The 22,054-nt window shown below is 33.1% G+C and overlaps 1 protein-coding gene across 1 annotated transcript in view; it reads left to right on the top strand.

The window, feature by feature from the left end:
• LOC129942366 (uncharacterized) overlaps window positions 1–20,462 on the top strand; it is a 67,433-nt gene extending 46,971 nt beyond the window's left edge. Inside the window, exons 2-9 of the mRNA XM_056051263.1 lie at window positions 5,351–5,892; window positions 5,969–6,765; window positions 11,579–11,798; window positions 11,863–12,131; window positions 12,205–12,366; window positions 12,443–12,638; window positions 12,717–12,803; window positions 16,066–20,462. Of these exons, the coding sequence (XP_055907238.1) occupies window positions 5,351–5,892; window positions 5,969–6,765; window positions 11,579–11,798; window positions 11,863–12,131; window positions 12,205–12,366; window positions 12,443–12,638; window positions 12,717–12,803; window positions 16,066–16,242 (2,450 nt within the window). The 3' untranslated portion in view covers window positions 16,243–20,462. The remainder of the gene's footprint in view (window positions 1–5,350; window positions 5,893–5,968; window positions 6,766–11,578; window positions 11,799–11,862; window positions 12,132–12,204; window positions 12,367–12,442; window positions 12,639–12,716; window positions 12,804–16,065) is intronic.
• Window positions 20,463–22,054: the final 1,592 nt, after the last annotated feature.

Here is a 22,054-nt window from a genome sequence, read left to right as displayed (position 1 = left end):
ACCGCTGAGAGGCAAAAAAAGCTGGGAAAACCAAGCAAAACAACCTCAAGAGAAGACTGAAAGATCATTTGCGCCTCAAAAAAAAAGATCGTTACAAGCCTTCAAGGGAAATAAAAAACAAACTACAGCTTCCCATATTGAATGATTCCCTTTCTAGGTTAGGTTAGGTTAAAGTGGCTGTCCATGATGGAATCGGGCACACTCAGGCCAGCTTAATGGCCCATTGTGATACCACAAGGGAACCAGTTTGAGTCCCTTCCGAAACCTGAGAGGCAGATTATGCTAATATGATTTAGATCGTTAAAGAAGAATTCTCCTAGGTAATTCTTTTGTTTTTGAGCTAGAGCAGGACATGTACAGAGAAGGTGAATAATTGTTTTCTCCTCTTCCTCGTCTATACAGCTTCTGCAAAAGTCATTTGAGAATACGCCTAGCCGCGTGGCGTGCTTTCAGTTTTGACACCTATTATCGATCTTATATGTGATCTGCTGTGACCTTTCTAATTAGAACAAAATATAACAAAAAAATGGGGTGGCGCAACAGTCCGTTGTGAACCAGGGCCTAGTGACTTACAACTCTCAACCATTCCTGTGTGCGAGTACTGTTGTCAGGAATGGAAGGGACCTACAATTTAAGGCCGAATCCGAACGGCTAGTTTGAGAAAGCACTTTTTCATGACAAGAATTACTCTTGAAGGAATTGTCAATTCCTCGCAAGAGGCAGTACCCGCGAAAATTATTTTTTTTTTTTAAATTATGGTGGCACAGGCAGGGATTGAACCCAAGACCTCTTGCATGACAGTCCAACGCACTAACCATCATGCTACGGGTACTACTACACAAAATATAACAACTGGTTTTAAATTCACCCACGATCATTTTGACTGGAGTGGGCCAAAAATAGCAAAGTGGAGAAATGTTTTGTTGATGGACGAAACAAAGATAAATTTGTTCGGATATGATGGCAGACAAACCGTTAGAAGGCTTCTTTTGAAAGAACTAAATCTCAAATACATCCAGAAAACGGTCAAGAATAGTAGCAGCCGGCAGTTTTATACTTTAGGGTTAATTTTCTTGGTATGGCATTGAACCAATATATTTGATTGAGGGTAAAATGGAACAAAATATGAAGGTGAATATCATGAAGGATACGATACTGCCTTATGCGGACGAGAACATGCCTCTCAAATGTGACAACGATCCTAAGCACACATCCAAATCTGCTCAAAAGTATTTTAAAAACCAACAAATCAGCGTATTGGAGTGGCCAACCCAATCGTCTGACTTAAATCCCATGGAACATTTTAGGGGAGATTAAAAATGTGTGGTTGGGAAACATTTACAAAAAATAAAGCCGAACTGTGGAGGATGGTACAATATTTCAATTGACAGATGCCGCCGAACTCAATGTCCAACAGATATCACACTGTAGTTAAAGCTAAGGGCCGGGCTACCAGATATTGAAATAATTTTTAAATCCAGAATAGCTTTGCATTTAATTTTTTTTTAATCCGTGTTTTTATTTTAATGTCCACGAATTTTTTTCCTTTTTATATTTATGAATTTAAAATATGTTAAGTTTTACTATAAATAAACAGAGTTTTAAAAATTCAATTTTTTTTATTGACTTGAAAAAACTATCTATAAAAATAAAACTTTTCCAAAAAATAAAAATAGTTTGAGTCATGTCATAAAAGATTCTTACATCAGTATTGACCTTCAAACCTGTTTCTTGTTCTTTCAATTTAGTAACACTCAATTACGAAAATCCATAAATATAAATTGAACATACAAATCGTACAATAATCTCAAAAAATATAGTATAGTACATTCGTTTGTAAATATATATATATTTTATTTTTACTTCACACATTTTTATCAAATCAACAAAAAAATATATCAAAAAACAAAATAAACAAGTGCCAGCTTGGTATGTAGGTAGAAATAAAGCACTTAGTTTCATTAACACAAAAATAACGATACGTGTATCTCATTCCGAACATTGCGTCGATTGTCGAATAGCAAAGTTCAAAATATTTTCCATTTAATGTTGTCGACCTTGGCAGTGAATTTCTTTATTTACTTTGTGTTTTTTTATCAATTTACAAACCAGGTTCATGCGTAGTTGTTGTTTTTACAGAATTATTTGTATTTTTGTAATTTATTTTAAATTCAATGCCTCAGTCCAAAGCCTACACCCTCTCGAGTTTTCGGACCAGTAGAACTCGACATGCACGAAAACAGAGGAATGAGGGACCCTGCACTATCTATCAAGTAGTCATACATATACATGTATCTGAAAATGTTATTGGTAAAAAGAACGAACTGAACGTAAACTCGGAACAGAACATCATGAAATAAAAATAATTGAATCGAGCAACAAGGGGGCACAAATAAAATGCAAATTGCTCTTAACGTACATAATGTTCATATATTTACGTTGCTTTGTGGCGCGTTCTTGAGTGTGCACTTGAAATGATTTATTTAAGATACACGAAATGTAAATATAGAATAAAAATACAATATTTCAGGTTGCACAAGTGAGCAAATATAAATTTCAGATGCATTTTGCTTAAAAAAAAAGAAGAAATTCGGAATTCTGCCTATTAAACTCAAGACAAATTAGCTTTACATAATGAATATGCATACATAATCTATAAATATACATTCCAATCTATATAAAATTGTTTAATTTTTTTAATTTATTCCAACAGCAGATATAAATTGTGTCGTCAATATATTAAATTTATGAAATTAAACTGAATATCTTCGAAGCGAAGTTTCGTAGAGGAATGCTAACCTAAATTACCTGTTTCTCGTTTTTACTTTTTTGTTGTGCCCAGGGCCAGTTTAGAAACCGAAAAGATGATTGACCTGCTGAGTTCGGTTATGGAGTTTTGTTTTTAGTTTTAAAACTTTCGAGTATAGTAAAAGTGAAATAATAATTCGTCGCTCCTAATAGTTAAATGATCAGTTAAATAAAAAAAATTGATTTCTTTATCGAAGTAATTTACAAAGTTAAGTATTTACATAACTTGAGCCGTATATGCTTCAGTTTGGATTTGAAATTGTCATTTATTTTAATGATAAACTTGAGACACATCCAACTAACTTTTCTGAATAGTTGTACATAAGACATTAATAACGTTTTATTTGAGAGCCGTCTCAATAACATTGTGTGTAAAATAATGTAATTGATAGGGTAGCGCGCATTGAAAAACTCAGTTCTCTATGACTTTAACGCATAAATCAGGGAAAAGTTGACCGATGGCATGGATTATATTGTTTTTGAAGGGCGTGGTGGTTTGCGGTTTATACCCATAGACTTGCGACTTAGAAAGCCCCTCAAGTCTAAAATGGTCAAATCACACGATATTGGTTGGATAATTCACGTTGTCGCCTCGGCATGAAATAACCAACCATGCTTTTGTCTGGAGCTGTGTGGCACGTAGCGCCATCTTGTTGTCTTAGGCCACAAGAAATTTTTGATTACCTACATATAGCGATCGCAGTTGACGGTGATAACCTTGCCAGCATCACTTTTCCCTTCAGCTCAAAATCCACATCAAACACTAAGTTTACTTGAATGCACTTCGTGAATCTCGCGTGAATTGATTATCAAATCAATAGGTACTCACGTACCTATTCACCCAAAAATTGGCCTAATCGAACAATAGTTGGGATCAACTTCCAACTGCTTCAAATTCCAATTAGCGAATTCACGATGCTGCGTATTACCGTTTGGTTTCAGCCCCTGGGTCAGTTGGATTTTGTATATGTGCAGGCCCAAATCACGACACAAAACTCGCCGTTTTGTTATGTGTGACAGGCTAAGTTCTTATGAGGGACACGAAATTGTCTGCCTAGCAGCAGATCTAGGGTTTCTTTGATTAAAGATTGTTGGCCGGTGGACTCGAATTCGGTCACCAAATGTTGAATAGTCGACTTGGAAGGATGACCATGTACCTCATAGAAGAAAATATTTTGACCGAAAAGAAAGTAAACAATATGTGCTGTCAAAATAAACCCTACCCTATTAGAAAACACTTTGTTATAGCCATATAGGCATCTCTTTAAAAATTTTGGAAACTTGTCAAATAAATGAAAAAAAAATGTGATAGCTTTCCAATTAAGTTCACTTTCAGGAACATTTGTTTAGGTTAAACTGTTGATATTTGAAACGCTTTCGCGACCAATTCCCGAAGTCAATTTTAAATAGCCCAGAACTAGTTGATGAAATATATTTTCATAATTTGCACTTTCGCAAATTAGATGTAGTCACTGAGGACGGTCCTTGATCATCTTTAAATGATGACAACTCAGACAACCCCGATGGTATTCCTCCGATAGTATAAAAATTGCTTTAGTTGAACCCTTTACGTCCATATTCAAACTTTTCCTAAAAACAGAGAAAGTTACCGATATATGAAAGAAGTTATGTCTTACACTAATATTCAATAAAAATGACAAGGCGGACATTACAAACAGCAGGCACATTGAAAAACTTTTTTGCATTCCATTACTGTTAGTGAGAGCGTCATTTTTTAATAAAAAGAACACTTTCTCAAAAAAATGTTCAAACGCTTAAGAACAAGGGTTTGAAGTTGACTTTTAACACTGATTTTTCTAAAGCTTTTCACCAACTAAGCCATGGAATCTTTTATTCAAACTTAAGATTATAATATGCTAACCCGTTTTTCTAGCTTGGAACACTTCTAACCTTACCAAGTAAAATTAAGAATTGTCTTGAATAACTTTTTATTGTCACTCTAGTGTTCAACAGTGAAGCCATCTTAGCCCTTTCCTGTTCATCTTGTTTATTAACGTAACTTCATGTTTGCGCTCAAAGAAATTCTAATTTTTGCTGATAACATGAAGATTTTCAAAGAAAATAAAGTTCACCCATGATCGTATACTTTTACAGACTGATATTAATAATTTTACATTTGGGTATAATAAAAGTATTCTTTCCCTTTACCCTTCAAAATTCCAGACGATAACTTTTATTAAAAAACGCATCATAAGTCCATTAGATTATTGTATTTAGGTGTTACTTTCTGTTCCAACTTAGTAGTACAAAGTAAAAAGATCGAAAACTAACGAACCTCTTAAAACTTTTACACGGACATTTTTTAGTCTCATTCGCTGTTAAACTTTACAAAAAAAAAATGTTTTGTGCTCTTTTATTAAATTTGTGCCAACTATAAAATAATCCTTATATTTTATTTCGAACATTTCAAGAGTTTAAAAAATTCTTAGCTGACAGTAGCAAAAATGTACCTTTTAACTAATCTTTGATTTATATTTATAACAATTCTTAATAAAAAACATTTTTATCTTTTTAATTTTAGATGCGGATGTAGATCCTAAATCGACGGTGCAACGTCACTTGATTGATCGCTGCACAACATCAGCGGTTGATCCATTACATAATTTGGATTTTCCATTAAGAAAATCCTTGAACTCATCTGACACTGCAAGAACAGACAACAGCGAACAAACAATAGTTTATTCAAGTTGTGGAAAAGAAGAGGCTAAAGAAAGTTCCAAATCTGGCGTTATTATGAACAGTCACGCAACAGCAACGCAAGCCCTTAATTTGCAATCCACTGCCGGTCAGACATCAGTTGTTGGTCATCATCGTGGATTCTCCCAACCATCGGTTGTAGCCAATTCGGCCGGTGATCCATGGTTTTTACAATCGACTGGCCATCAAATGCCCCCAACCGCGCCTATTAGGCATAATAAACGTCCAGCACCTCAACCAGGTACCGGAGGCAGCTATATTGCTGGTGGAATAAGTGTCAATAGTGCTTTGTTGCAACAACAGCAACTAAGCCAATCCCAACCCCATATTGTACCACCGACAATTCCTCCTCATCAACCTAATGTGGTAAGAAAAATAGCTTCTTTGTTTTCGGTTTTTGTCAAAGATTGATGTTTATCTTTGTGTTTGTTTTATTTTGCAGAATCAACACATTCATGTTTCCTCACACGCTTTAAATAGTCATAACCTTATAACAGCCAATCATTCGCCCAAGTCGCCAAATCAAGGTTCTGTTGGAGTGGCTGCCAGTTCGGCTATAGTCGGGCAACAGCAGCATATTCTAGCACCACTGACACATGCGATATCCACATCGGCTTGTCAGACACAGCAGCTGTTAACCAACTCGTCCAACAACAATCTGATGTCTACATCACTGAATGCAGCTCAGCTTCAAAGCCACATGAGTCCAGCGGCTGCAGTTGCTGCTACGATTGTCAACTCAGGTGCTGGTCATGCAGTCAAACTGCATCCTGGTTCGAGTAGCAATTTGTGTACAGAAACACTGATGATGCATCCAACTCTGCGCCAACAACAACAACAGCAGCAGCAACTACAACATCTTCCAACGCAACAATCGGCAATGTCGTTATCAATATCCCAGTGTCCACCAGTGATGCATGTCGCCATAGGTGGTGGCGTCAGTGGTATCGGTACTGGCTGTGGAATTGTTGGGAGCGGCGGAAACGGTGGTGGCGGCGGCGTAATGTCAACATCATTACACAACTTTGATACAAATGGTACTGCGTGGAACAGTACGTCATCTCTCTCGCCCACCCTTACGAATTCATCATCTTCTATCAATCATCAAACTATTCAACAGCAACAACAGTTACTGCCACAACAACAACAACAAATACAACCGGGAATACAACAACAGCAACAACTGATGCACAGCCAGCATCAGCAACGGAAATGCGAAGTGAAATTGAATGCAATGCCGTAAGTGTTTTGAATAAATTACTATTCTATTCACCCGAGATCAATAGATATTTTCAGTTTTTAGTACAAAACCAGTATACCTGCATAAGAATTTGGAGTATCTTGATATTTTTTAAAATTAAATTCAAAACATATCGCAGAAATTATTTTAAGTAATTAATTACATAAATATTTAGATTTAAATGATGTTTTAATTAGTTCTTCCTGCTAAGATATGATTCCAAGGATATGAATACAATTATGCAAATATGCACTGCTTTTGTACGTTCATCTTTGTTAAAACGGATGCATCAATCAAGGGGGATGATAACGTGATAAAAAAACGTTTATAAGTTAAGTAAATTCAGCGGAATCAAAAATTATATCGAGAGCTCTGTTAGGTAAACCGAAATAGATAGAGAGTAGGTTTGTATTTTAACTAAAATTATGCTATATGAAAAAAAATTAGTAATACTAGAAACTATTTTGTACATATTGGAACAGTACTTGTACGGACCTACTATTTTTGAGGTTTTTTGTAAGATACAAACAATTATGCTTATATGTTGCAAGATCTCGTGTTACTCTATCAGAGTCAACTTCAAAGAAATAGAGAGCCCAACTTATCAAACGATATCATCCTTAAAATAAACGCATTCAGGCCATAAGTTCTATTACAAGCATAAAACACAATAAAAAAAGAACTACAGTCAAACTTCCCTACAGCGAATTTTCACGGGATCAGCAAATTATTTCGTTATATAGAAAATGGATTACAATCTTCCATTTTACATTCCATACTTTGCTTAGATTTCTTACGGCTTGTAGCAAGTCTATGACCGAAACAGGTTTGCTCTCGTCCATTTGTGTCAATATGTTTGTCAAAATACGTTTTTAGTAATGATGTTTTAAGTTGTAGATAACGCCTTGGTCCATTGGCTGAAGTAAAGAAGTCAGGTTGGGGGGAAAATAGGCAAGCTTAATGTTTTTCAATTGTTCTTTTACATTTTTAGGATGCGTCGTGCAGTTATCAACAAAAAACAGAACCTTCCTCTTTTGCGAAAGAAATTTTGTGTCCAACTTTAAAAGCCATTTTGTAAAAATTTCACTTGTCATCCATGCTTTTTTGTTGAACTCATAATCTACATTTATTTCCTAAAAACATCTTTGACCCAGTCATATTGCTTGCTACAAGGACAGTAATTTTCTCTTTGCTCTGTTTCCCACCAATCATTTCTTTTATTGGGTAACCATTTGAAAAACAATCCAGTCTCATCGCCATTAAAGATGTCGTTTTTGCTGAAATTTTTTATTAATCGTGGCAAAACATTTATAACTCAATCATCGCGATCCTGTGTGTTAACATCTGCACTTTCCCCACATTAAATTTCTAACAAATCTGTAGATCAATATTTGCTTATAATTGTAAACTGTATGAGCTTTATAGCTTTTATGAAACTCCTGTAACGTCTATTAGTTACAATTTGATAAATTTGTGTTTTTAAGCCCTTATTACGAGAAGCGAATCGAACATTGGACTTTCAGAAATCCAATATAGTGCAAAAATAAGATGGGTGAAATTCGACCTTCGAATGGGTTAACACATCTTCCCGTTATCATTCCGCCACAGTGTCGTCGCAAATAGTCATCAAGTTAATATCTAATATGCATTGCCTTTTACGATCTTGCACCAACGCTAATTCAAGTTTTTGGTTTAGCTTCCCAAACCTTCTTTTTGATATGAACTCACAGCCTATCTATGGGATATAGGTCGGGAGACTGAGCGGACCACACCATAAGGTCAATGTTGTTTTTGAATCCATTGTTTTGCTTTTCTATTCATGTGTTTTGGGCCATAATCCTGTTATTTCTGAGCTGTTTTATAGAACCACTCATACGGATTGTGAGACTGCATTAAAAGACAACATCTATACTAATATTATAAATGGGAAACTCATTTTGTTTGTCCATCACGTCGCATCGGATCTCTATTAGGACGTTATTTATTATTTGCATGTAGTTACGAGGTTGGAAAGTGGTTTAAGATACTTTTTCCGAGGTAAAATATCTCATTACCAGCCCATTCGAGCAGATCCGCTGGTAACACTTAAAGTTAGATATTTAATAGCATATCCTTAGATGGAGAATACTTTTGGATTTATCATCGTTGTTTATCCTTAGGCGTTAAACAATATTAAAAATGAGAGATCGGTGATTAAAAACCGACGGTGACTAACGGAGGATTTTGTAATTTAGTACATCGTAATTCTGAATATTGCAAGTGTTTACCCTGACTTACAATATAGCATATATGATGATCAATTTCTTTGTCAAAAGGCGATTCTATCACCAAGAAACGATTCAAACTTATTTGGTGAAGTAACAGGAGATATCAGGGAGTATTTTTCATTTTTTCAATAGACACTGTCATGAACTCAGAACGGACCACTTTATATACAGTAGAGTTTCTAAAGTCAGTTTAACAGTCCGATTTGCACTCTAATAATTGAAATAAGGCTTTCCTGTAGTGCTTATACAAAATGAAGATGCCCCTCGATTAGGTAATAGTAGAAGACTTTGTGTAACACAACTTGATGTTATTATTCCTCGAATCCCAATTATTCCAAAGTATATGTACATCAGACAGTTGAAAACTTTTCCAACTAACTGATGTACATATACTTGCGGTTAACAGCTAAAAGTGTTATTATTTTATTTAAAATTGAATAAAATGACAGGATTGAATTGAACTTGCATCAATGAGACTGAACACCTCGATATTCTCGGTATGTGTGTCACCAACCACCTCTTATGGAATGATCATATACGCGATGTCGCCAAAAATGCCGCAAGGTGTTTGGGTTTTCTTAGGCGATGCAAGAAATATTTCACCCCTTCTGATCTGGCTGTTATCTACAAGACTTACATACGTCCAAAGCTTGAGTATAACTCCCATCTCTGGGCTGGTGCTCCTGCAACTTACTTAAGCCTCTTGGATAGTATTGAACGTAGAGCATTTAAATTGATAGGTGATAATATCATCATAAGTTCATTTACTTCGCTTGAACATCGTCGTAAGGTCTCTTGTCTGACCCTTTTTTACCGTTATTTTAACGGCTTATGCTCTAGTGAAATAGCCAGTTGCATTCCTCCCCTTAAACAGTTCAACCGTAATACTCGCGCTTCTAGGAATGCTCATCAGTATACCCTCGAGCCCAACTTCGGTCGTACTGTCAAATACAGAGATTCGTTCTTTAGCCGTACTACGCGAATGTAGAATGCCTTACCACACTCTGTCTTTCCTAGTCATTGCAATATTCAGGAATTCAAAATCAATGTGCACCGACATCTCCTTTTAAACCCTCTCTCCTCTTCCTAGTGCTCACAATGTGCATCTGCATAATAAGGGTAGTAATATCCCCTTGAGTGTGTGTTTATTATAAAAAAAAAAAAAAAATCGGGAGTCACCACTTGCAGCTCCTTTAAGCACATCCGATTTCCACAAACCATCGTTTATAAAAAAATAATTTTCAATGGAGGTTCAAGTTTACCAACTTAGTGAAAATAAATCCAACTCCCAAAAGAATCGAATCAAATACTCTATCAGATTCTTAAAATTCTAAAATTGTAGCCAAACCTTTATTATTCTATGGTTACCATTGTTTATATCTTTGCGAGTATCTGAATGATATCATTTGACACGAATAGTTATAGTCTTCCCGTAGTCTAAAGTGATACAAACCACTTCTAATTCCGAGTGATTGAAATTAGACATTATTTTGGTTTTCCCTGTCGATTAGTGAATAAGCCGATCTTTTTACTTTCCAAACAAATTTCGTTTAGCATAGTTTTTAGTTAATTTTTGTGACAACATCGTCTGCAAATCTTAGATTTGATAAATATTTGCCGTTTATTTTCAAACCATTATTTTAACTTTTCAACTTATGGAAAATTTGTTCTTAAAGAAAAAAAATTAATTACGTATGACACTCCCTTATTTAAACTGAATAAGGATTTATCGAGACTGAAATCTAATTGGTGGTAATTCAACTCGTAAAATTTGAAAAAACTTCATTAAAAATCAATCATCCAAATCAAAATATTATTATTAATAAACATAAACATTTCCAAAAATGAAATATAATCTTAGAAAAATGTAAATTTGATTTGTTTATGTCCATTGTCTTTATCAACACACAAAATGTTTTGTTTGTAATCCAACCAACTTTGTTCATTTAAAACTTCAAAGTTGAATCTTTGAATCGACATATCATCATCAGCGATGTTTAAGTCATCGACTTTAGATATGTAGGTGTTTTCAATCCATCTTATTATTTATAACGCCCCACTCCAACTTAAAAAACTTAATTAAATAAAACCATACATGTGCATCTAGTTCCATTGTTATATGAGATTACTGAGGTATAAGCCAAAAAAACTCTCAGTTCATTTGTTTTTATAATCCAAATAGTATGCTTTAAAATTAAATAATTAAAATATAATTAAGTGCATTTAATAAAAATCGATTACAAGATGTTTTACCTCAAAAGGTTTTAAAATGGAAATCAAAAATACGCGCTATCTTATCGTTTAAGGGTCAAAAAGATTCAACCAAAAGCTTAACCAATTTTTATCTACTATTAAATTTATGACAGTGGATTTTCGTTATTTTGTTTATTTCAATACATCAAATTAAACATTGAACGATGAGAGTCTTCTTTTTGTGGAAACGTTCAAAGCCTTTATCTTCATTACTTCCAAAGTTAAAGTTGTTTCCTTAAAAAAAAATATTCCATTAAATACATCATTGTTTATTTTTTGTTTTGTTTTTCAGTTGGTTCCATGGAAGTATTTCCAGGGACGAAGCAGAACACTTGCTCCAACCGCGAGACGATGGATTATTCTTGGTGCGAGAGTCGACAAACTTTCCTGGCGATTATACACTGTGTGTTTGTTTCCAAGGTAAAGTGGAGCATTATCGAGTGAAATATTTGGAAAATAAACTAACTATTGACGATGAGGAATACTTTGAGAATCTAGGACAACTTGTAGCTGTAAGTATTTTGTTCAAAACAACCAAAACCAATTTTTAATTATTTTGATCGATCTTTGCTTTAGCACTATGAAAAAGATGCCGATGGTCTGTGTACGCAGCTTATCAAATGTCTACCTAAAATGGGAAGGCAGGAGTTCTGCATTAATTCAAAAGATTTTGCAGACAAGGGTTGGGTTATTCCTGAAGCTGATTTGCAGCTGCGCGAGAGTATAGGGAAGGGAGAGTTTGGTGATGTGATGCTGGGTATTCTACGTAGTGACAAAGTGGCTGTAAAAATGCTTAAAGACGATGGAGCGGCACAGAAATTCTTGGCCGAAGCATCTGTTATGACGTGAGCTTTAAACTAATGGTTTATATAAATTGTTTGATTATATTTTTTTATTTTTGTTATCATTTATTTTTAGAACACTGGAACACGAAAACCTTGTTAAATTTATCGGACTTGTTTTTACTAGTAAGCATATTTATTTGGTCACTGAGTACATGAGCAAAGGATCACTGGTTGATTATTTGAGGTCGCGGGGCCGACAACATATTACGAAAAAGGATCAAATAAACTTTGCCTAGTAAGTTGGTTTTTCTTTTCAATGCAAATTTATATCGATATGTGAATAACACATTTTTTTAAATTATCTTAAACAGTGACACATCGTCAGGCATGGAATATTTAGAAGCAAAAAAGGTTGTGCACAGGGATTTGGCAGCGAGAAATGTTTTAATTTCTGAAAACTGTGTCGCTAAAGTTTCTGATTTTGGATTGGCTCGGGAAGAATGTTATAACTTGGAAGTTGGAAAGCTTCCAATCAAATGGACTGCGCCAGAAGCTCTTAAGAATGGAGTGAGTTTTTTGTTTTAACTAAAAATAAAACAAGTTATTTTAAAATAATAATAATATTTTTCTTTTCTTTTTTTTTAGCGATTTTCAAATAAATCCGACATGTGGAGTTTTGGTATTCTGCTGTGGGAAATATATTCATTCGGGCGTGTTCCGTATCCAAGAATTGTAAGTTAAAATATTTAAAATCTTAAGTTTAGAGTCATAGTTAAGCTTCTCAAAATAAGTAAGAGCAAAATGATAGAATGATTTTAAAAAATCAGCCAAACCTAGACAATATCAATTCGTATCGTATAAATACTAAATTGTATTTCTGCTTATCTACGTCCATTTAAATTGCAAGAGACCCCTTAAACAAATAGAAACGTTTGTATTCAAGAAATCATTACAAAGCTACATTTACACGATTAACGTAAAGGGTCAACGCTTTGACTCTATGACGTCACAAAAACTCGCAATTTTCCCTGTCAACGCACCGTTGACGTTCCCAGTGTCAATGCATGAAACGTTAATTACCACAAGAAATACACAATATACGTTGACGGGTTTGTTGGTCAACGTGACGTTAAGTGTTCGCTGTCACGCGACAAAATGTGAGTCAACGTTATTTTTGTAATTTGTTTCACAGTGTGAAAGAATATTTGCATTAAAACCATATAAGCGTATATCATATAATTTTAAGGTAGTTTTTAACTTAACATCCTACTTACTTACGCGACAGTCATGTGTGACCTAGGACCTCACTCAACTGTCTTCTCCATTCCTAACTAGATGTCTCGCACTCCAAGTTGGGTAAGGTTACTTTCCACTTGTGCGCGCCACCGGATCCGCAGTCTACCTCTGCTGCTCTGTCCTGTGGTAGTGAATTCAAAGGCTTTCTCGTCCGGTGCATTGGTTTCCATGTGCTCTATGTGACCCAACCATCTATGTCGCTTTACAGCATACAGGGCCGTGGATCCTGCGAAGAATTTTTCTCTCGAAACGACCCTGCTTCTATCCGTTTTTTTTATAGTATATGCTTCTACACCATATAGCAGGAAGGTAATGGTGAGGGTCTTATATAGCGTCACTTTGGTTGCTGGAGAGTGGGCTTTGCCACTCGCTTTCTAAACCTAAAGAAAAGAAAAAGTGTTCGTGTTGTATTCTGCATTCGCAGAGGAGTCCTGGTTCACAAAGTAATTAACTTCCTCAAAATTACATTTGTCGATGATGACTTTTTGACGAGACATCGATGTTGTGCTTTGTTTTGCCCTCAATAACCGCTAAGCCAATTTTTGACACCTCTGTCTTAATACTCACAACAGCCCCATTGACATCGAGCGGAGTATTTCTGATTATGTCAATGTCATCAGCATATGCGAGTAACTAGACAGACTTTTGAAAGATAGTACCTCTTAAGTTGATTTGGAAGCTCTGCACTATTCTTTACTTTACAGTGGATTACCTTTAACATCTAGAGTTTCGGTTAAGTTGTTTTCAACCATTATGGATCAGCTCGTATTCTTCATGGTCATCCCATAGAAATAGATTAAAAATATGAGTTGACTCTGAATTAAATTCTGTCAATAAAAAACGGACTTTTTGCAGTCAACTGTATTCTTTCAACGTTAATTTTGAAGAAGGCAACTAGTTAGTTTTTTAAGTATCATACATTTCAAACTCGGAACTTTACTTCACTAACCTCTACCCTCGGTTGATCGCGCAAAAACTACCAACAAAATTATTGTTTAGAAAACAACAAGTATATCACTACTTGTATTTTGTATTGTAAAGAAATATTTTGTATTTCTTTTTTCAAATTTGACAAGGAACCCTTTTAAGCCAAACATTGAATGCAATTGTGTAGAAAGTAAATAAATCATAAAGTAATAAAGTTCAGCTTACAGTTGAATGGCAAAACATGATCAGCTGACATTTTGACGTAATTATATTTGACTTGATTGTAAATGAGATTTTTTTCAACTAGCTTTTCCGTCAACTCTCTAATTAAATGCCTTAATTAGATAGCAATCAGATACTAGAACTTATGTTGCCTTCAATTCCCTTAAGTAGTCTTAATCTGCTCAATGTAACGACCGAAGTCCCAAAAGAGTCATGGTGTGCAAATAGCATTGATTCAGACATTGTACGGTCACACAAAATTATCAACGACCTGCCTTAAAAATGGTTGTCAACGTGAGTATCAATGTACTCGTAAATGCGTTGACAACATATTAATTTGACTATTACACGACCTCAAAACCCTTGAGACAGATTTTGACGTCATTTTTACACCGAAAAGTTAACGCGTTAACAGACTTTAGCAACGTATTTGACAAATGTTTACATAAAATTAACGAATACAATAAAATTGGACAAAATTGATTTTAAATATTGACAAATGTAAAACAATGTGTTACACGCAATCGTAATATAATAAGTTATGACTATATCTTGAATTCGTCAAGTTTGGATATAGAATACAGTTTTTCTCATTTGGATGTTGTACAAGGCTCAAAATTAACGTTTCGTGATCACTATAACTATATTATACAAAAAAGATCATAACACACTTGGTTTTGTCAAAAGATTTCCCCTTGTAAGTTTATTGTTTTTGTAAGGCCAGTTGTTCATTACGCTTGCGTTGCCATACTATTCCGTTCTTGTTGATAGAATAGGAAGTATTCAACATAATTTTTTAAGGACTTTGTTTTCTGGTCTGTAAGACTTAGTACCTCCATATTTATTTATTCTCAGAGACTTTTCTTGATAAATCTCCGATTTCTTTCTGGTCACTGAGAATATTTTCAGTTCTGCTTGAATGGAACGATTTCATGTCCAATGTCCATCTTTGTCAATTGAACCTCAAATTAAGGCAGGACAGCTTTAGAAGATAGTAACCCCTTAGAACTATTTTTAGCAGATTGTACAATGTCGCTAATAGTCCTCTTAATCAATTAATCAGTAACTTCAACAAACTATCTATACTCATTGAGTAGTCAATGTGTTGAAATGTCATGCCAGAGGTCTTGGGTTCGATCCCTGCCTATGCCGTTTAAAATTTTTTTCACTTGTACTGCCTCTTGCGAGGAATTGAAAAATTCTCCATCCCTGACAAACAGCACTTGCACACAGGAATGGTTGAGAGTTGTAAGTCACTAGGCCCTCATTAACGGACTGTTGCGCCATCCAATTAATTTTATTTATATTGACTTTACAAATGACAATCTTAAATCTGCAAGCTTTAAATTTTAGTTTTTACTTATGTGTAGTTGAAATTATTTTTAAAGATTTTTATATTTAAGTAAATATTGTAGTTTTAAGGTTTTAAAGCATTATTTTAATCAATATAATATAAACATAAACTTTCGCATGCACATATATTTTCCTCCCTTGAATTGTTTTTGATAAATTTTGTTTGATATTATTAATGTGAATATAAATTTTTCAGCCACTTGCTGATGTTGTAAAACACGTCGAAGTGGGTTACAAAATGGAAGCTCCCGAAGGATGTCCAGCAGAAATATATGAAATGATGCGCCAAGCTTGGGATCTTAATCCAGCTAAAAGGCCAACATTTTCCGAGCTAAAAGTAAAATTGTTGCATTTAAAAAACACAACAACGTGAAATGTGTAATCCATCATCATAACTCATCCGATGATGATGTCGAAGTCATATGTTATTATAAGTTATATAATAAAACAAAAAAACAGAAACAGAAACACCTACATATATAATAATAATCTAGCTATTTAAAAATGATTTAAAACAATAAGAAAATATAAAAAGCAAAAAACTTTAAAACAAAATGATAATATGAGTAAAACTTAAAAAATAAACAAAAATATTAAAAAAAAGTTAAACAGATAACCAAACGTACTAATGATAATAGTGCAAGGATGTATTATCTCGTAATATGTCTATATAAATATATATATATATGATTGCTAAGTATTATTTATTTGCTCATTTTTTGTTTTAATGATCTATAGAAGAAAAAAATAATAACAAAACGTACAATCAAAACAAAACGAGAGAAAAATTTAATCCAGAATTTGCTTACTCTGCTACTTAAATTATACTAAACCTTGCTTGTCCATCCCTCTTTTCAACCTTGTTATATTCAGTTTGATTAAATATACCTATATTCATATTTATTGACACATACACACAATACAAACAATATAATGCTAAACAATAACTATATAAAATAAAACAGGAACTCTTAAGATATTTTTGTTCGTATTTTAACCTATAATGCGCATAATTTAATAGAAAATAACTACTTTCTCTTGTTATAAATATTTTGCTACTATTATTTCTTTTTGTTTTAACTTTCAACCTACACAGACACTCATTGTAAATAAAAATAAGAAACAGAAGACCAAGAAAGAAATAAGTAAAAAGAATTGTGTAAATTTATCGATCGGTGTTAGTGGAATAATAAAAAATTGTATGTTAAGAAATCTTAATTTTTAGGTAAACCTACTTTAAGTTATTCAAAACAAAAAAAAAAACAAAAAACATGTACATTTTATTATAAATGCATTAAAAATTATTTTCTTTTAAATATGATTCTGTGTAAATTACGCATACAATAATTTCTTCTTAAAAGTACTTGTATGTATATGTCTCATCTGGTAACATCATTAATTTTACAAACTTATTGCAGTTCATTGTTTGAAATCCTAGTGTTCGATGTCCTCATTTGGAGGAACGTTTTATAAATTATACAATTTCGGAAAGCAAAGTAGGTATTAAGTTTCCTAAAGGGGTTCAAAAATTTTAAACCCGTTTAATCAATATTCCGATATAACAAATTGTTAGCCCCAAATATAAGAACAGAAAAAATTCGACGTTTTAACTTTACAATTTTTAGAAAGCAATAGTCTTTTGAGGAATGAACATAGCTTTCGCGCATCAAGGGAACTTAGTAAATGTTAACATATTGAACTATTGTACATGTTTGATCTTATTTAGTATTCTGAAAAAATAAGAATTTGTTAACATTTAAAACAATATATTTAATTCAAAGTTTATGAGGAAGAGACATGCAAATATTTTCTAGAAATACCACTGGCCGATAAGGTTTTGTTCTTCCTGGCAATCAAATTGCACTTGATAGGTTTTGATAGTTTTGATTCAAGTCCGATTTCAAGTTAGGTTTTTAAGAAATTACTGTTTAAAATAAAAAAAAAACGTATAAAAGGTTGTTTGGGACTGTCAAAATGTATGGTTATTCAAATATATAATCCCTTTCTTCGATATTCCGTTGAAATATTTACAGTATTTCATAAATTGTTTGAAAAATCTTTATAAGTTGTTACATTTCCCTGTTTTAAAAAAAACTTTAAGCCGTTAGTGCAAAAACGGTTTTGTTCGCGTCGTCATAACAGTTCTATCATATCAAGTTTTTTAAATATACAGGGATCGTCAGCGAATTATAGAAGATTTGAAAAAAGGTTACATACCCATTTTTACACTAAATCTCAACTTTTATTTATGATTGCATCTATTACCAATCCAGTTAACAAAACGGAAACAGAAAATAAATATTAATTACATACGAAAAATCACATCAGGTAAGTGCTGTCCATTTTTGTTAAAACACTCTTGGAAACGTTGTGAGAAGCTCTGTTTATTCTTCTGAAGCATTTGATGTAGAAACTGCTCGAAAATCTTGGATTATTTTATCACTTAGGGCTTTAAATATACGTGGTTTTTTTATGTATATGTGCTTTGAGATTTCCCCATAAAAAGTTATCACATGGTGACGGATCCGGTGATTGAAGGTGCCATTGCACATCTCCTCGCAATGAAATCAGACGTCTGGGGAATGTTTCTCTTAAAAAACCCAGTTTTGCTTTTGGTATATGGGAAGTCACCCCATCTTGTTAAATTAATCATACAGTATTCAAGTTGATCCGTCGTCTTCTCAGTTGCGGCAATAAAAATGAAGTCTCGATCAATACCAAATAAAACAGTGGTGATCTTATGAATGTGGAGAGGTTGTTGTTGGAGGTCTTGTGGTATTTTAGACGCCAAATACCACACTTAATAAATGAAAGTGCGCTTCGTCGCTCATTATCAAAACAGTGGCATCCGTGAAGATTTAAAACATTGCTTGGACCACGGCTCCATGGCTATTGCAATGATATCTCGCAACGAGTCGAAACTGCTCATACTCATAATAACACGCTTTCCACCAATTCGCTTGTCGCCCGTTCAAATCTTCCATTCAATCTGGACCCTGCATTCAAAAATATAAAAAAAAAATCAAATCAAAGGTAGAAATGAAATCAACACTAAAAATTATGTCCGAATCGTATTTTTCAAAGCTTCGTATAGAATCAAATAAAGACTAAACACTAATGATTTAAACTATATCTAGAAGATAAAGGCTTGCAAAACCATCATTCAACTCATTGTTACGAGATACATATGTTGAGTTTTGACTTAGTCTTTAAAACCTATTTTAAAAATCGAATGTGATACACAAATTTCAAGATCAGATTCGAATTCAGGACATCTTAATCCTTGAAAAAACGTAATTTTGTCGACCAGTGTGATCAGTATAATAAAATATACATGAAGTAAAAACTATGTTTAAGAACAAGTTATACATATTTAATATTTCAAATTGTAGTAATAAAGCAATAATATAATTCGAATTCGCAAAGTATGAAGAGTGAATACTTTAATGGTGCATGTCGAAAATGGTGTCTATAACTTAACCTGGAGTTATTGATCTTTAATAAAATGTCTTAGACTTTTTCGGTGTGAATATGTCGAAAATATTCTTGACTTCCAACAAGATACGGATTATTGCATGGTAAAATATTTAACAATATCATATTATAAAAACAGTGAAATATAGTTAGTGAGCCATTTAATACAGTCTTTATTTCCATAACTACCTTTTCCTGATGTCGCACGCAAAAACGTAAAATAATCATGCTGAGCTTTAAAAGGACATTCCCGATATTCTAACTTTTTTTTTAATATTTGTATGTCAAGCTGGTATTACTTCCTTCGAAATGTATCCCTACCAATTAGTTTAAGCTAAGTGTAAAGTCCTAAACACCATACTTCTGTAGGCCTTTCACCAACATTAAAAGCAATCATACATTTCCTTATAGGCTGTTTCAGTTCACACTTGATTTTTTCAAACATTTTATCTCATCTAAATAAATGTTCTCATTAAAATTAAAACAAAGCAATATAGAATATACAATAAAGAGACAAAGGTCATCGATAAACTCTTAAAAAAATACTATTAGAAAGTTTATACTTTTACTTTCGTCTTTTTAACATTTTTAGTTGTTTTCATGCAGACCAGATCTTATGGTATTTTCATAGTAGTTACTGTTTACAATGTGTGTATTCCTTTTTACCCATACAAAAAATAACAATTCTTAATAAATAAAAGGCAGCTCTTGGCATTTGTTTCTTTTTGTAAATTTTTAATTTGTTTCTTTTATCTTTGCCCTTCATCAATCATTTTGTATTATTTAACGAATCTCATCCCATTTGTTTTATGTAAAAAAAAAAATATCTAATTGTTTTATGTTCACTAAATACATTCAAAAGAGAAAAATAACTTCCTATGGGAAGTTAACAAAACGGAGATATCCTATTGGAGATATATCTTATTGCATGAACATTTATAATTTAATTATTATTTATAGTTTTTAATTAGTTAATTAAACGTTAATACAAAAAAAAATGTTCGATACGTAAATATTTAGTTTATAATATGAGCTAAATACCAGCATTAGTTTGTAACGAGACTTAACTATTGTTTTCTAATATTACTTAAAAAGATCTAATAAAAATTGTTTACAATATATCTTTCGTTTAAATAAATACAAAACAAGCTTTTTTTTAATTAATTTTGTTTCCTTTTTTATTTTATTGTTTTTTTTTTTCTTTTCATTCATATTTAAGACCATACAAAGAAAATTGACTTCAAAAAGACTACAGTTATTTTGTTTTATATACAGAGGCTCCCACGACTGAAGAGATTGTAAATTTTCACAATGCAATTTCTCCAAATAATTGTATACAGAAGTAGTTGAACGTATCGATAATTTTCAAACATATTTCATTTCAAGTTATTAATCAGGAAATAATAATCGGACACTCTCTGTGTTTGGACGGTTATTTTTCCGTCAAATGACAATGTTAATATTAAACTTGTATTTGGGAAGCCTTTTATTTACATTAAAGCTAGTTCCCTGCTGCACGTTGAAATGACAATTAAAAAGGAAAACAATTTTCATGGGAAATACAAAAATTGGTTTTGTTGCATTGGCAGAACGGTGAATCAGTAAGAGAAATATCAAACATTGTGCAACGAAGCCCTTCCACAGTTTGTTACATAATTTTACGATTTAAAAACGAAAATAGGATTTGTACTGTGAACAAGAAGTAAAAGGAAAGAATCTGGAGGCATACAATGAAAAGCTATTTTTTTTGCGAAATCAACTAAAATCCCTTATTATTTTTGGAATCTCTGAAGAATCTGTTTAAAGAGACCACTAGTAAGGAAGTCAACCACGAGACCATCTGAAGAATGTAAAAAGCTATACTCGTACATCAGTGAAAAAAATAGAAATGAAAGACTTAAGTTTGCTAATGAGCATAACAACTTCTTCTTGGAATAAGGTTAAACTACGCATTTCCGCATTCTTAGTTAACCGTTAGACATATTATGAAAATATTATAAATAAGGTTTTGTTGACGGACGGAAGGAAATTTAACCTTAAATGTTCAAATGGACGAATGTACATATGTATGGCCGAAACAGACAAAGAAAAAGAATTTTCACATAATTTTCCTCATGGTATGAGGATGTGTTGTTTGTTCTGGTGTTCGGAACTAAAAATTGTGGAAGGTAAACTGTAGAAACAATATTTGAAGATAAGTGTCAGTGACCTCGGAATACAAGACAAAATCATTTTATACCAGGACGACTACCCAAAGCACATATCTTGTACCGCACGGTCGTATAATTGACCTCAGGTGCTAAAAACACATAAAAAGTCATCTGACCTAAATGCAATCCAGTATATATGGGAAAAACTGGGACCTCGAGTTGCTCAAAAGAACAGAAGCATTGAGGACCTTAAATCGGGCCTTCAAGAAGAAAAATAAGACAAAAATAATAACTCCTGAAGCATGCTTTAAACTTTTTCCTTCAATATATCGCTGCCTTGAGGAAGCCATTAAATCGAAAGGATGCACAACTAAGTATGAAATATTAAGTGTCCGATTATGTTTGAGGTGTTCAAATTTAGAGTTGCTTTTGTTTTTAACATTAGCTTGCTGTTTAATTTCTTACATTTTAATTTTGATCTTTTTTCAAATAAAAACGTATTTTAATGTCATATAAGATTATTATTAATTTAAACACTCTTCCTATAATTTCTTGGAAAAA

The sequence above is a fragment of the Eupeodes corollae genome, chromosome 1 (genome assembly GCF_945859685.1).
Source record: "Eupeodes corollae chromosome 1, idEupCoro1.1, whole genome shotgun sequence".
Classification (NCBI taxonomy): domain Eukaryota; kingdom Metazoa; phylum Arthropoda; class Insecta; order Diptera; family Syrphidae; genus Eupeodes; species Eupeodes corollae.
This window is presented reverse-complemented; position numbering and strand designations above follow the sequence as displayed.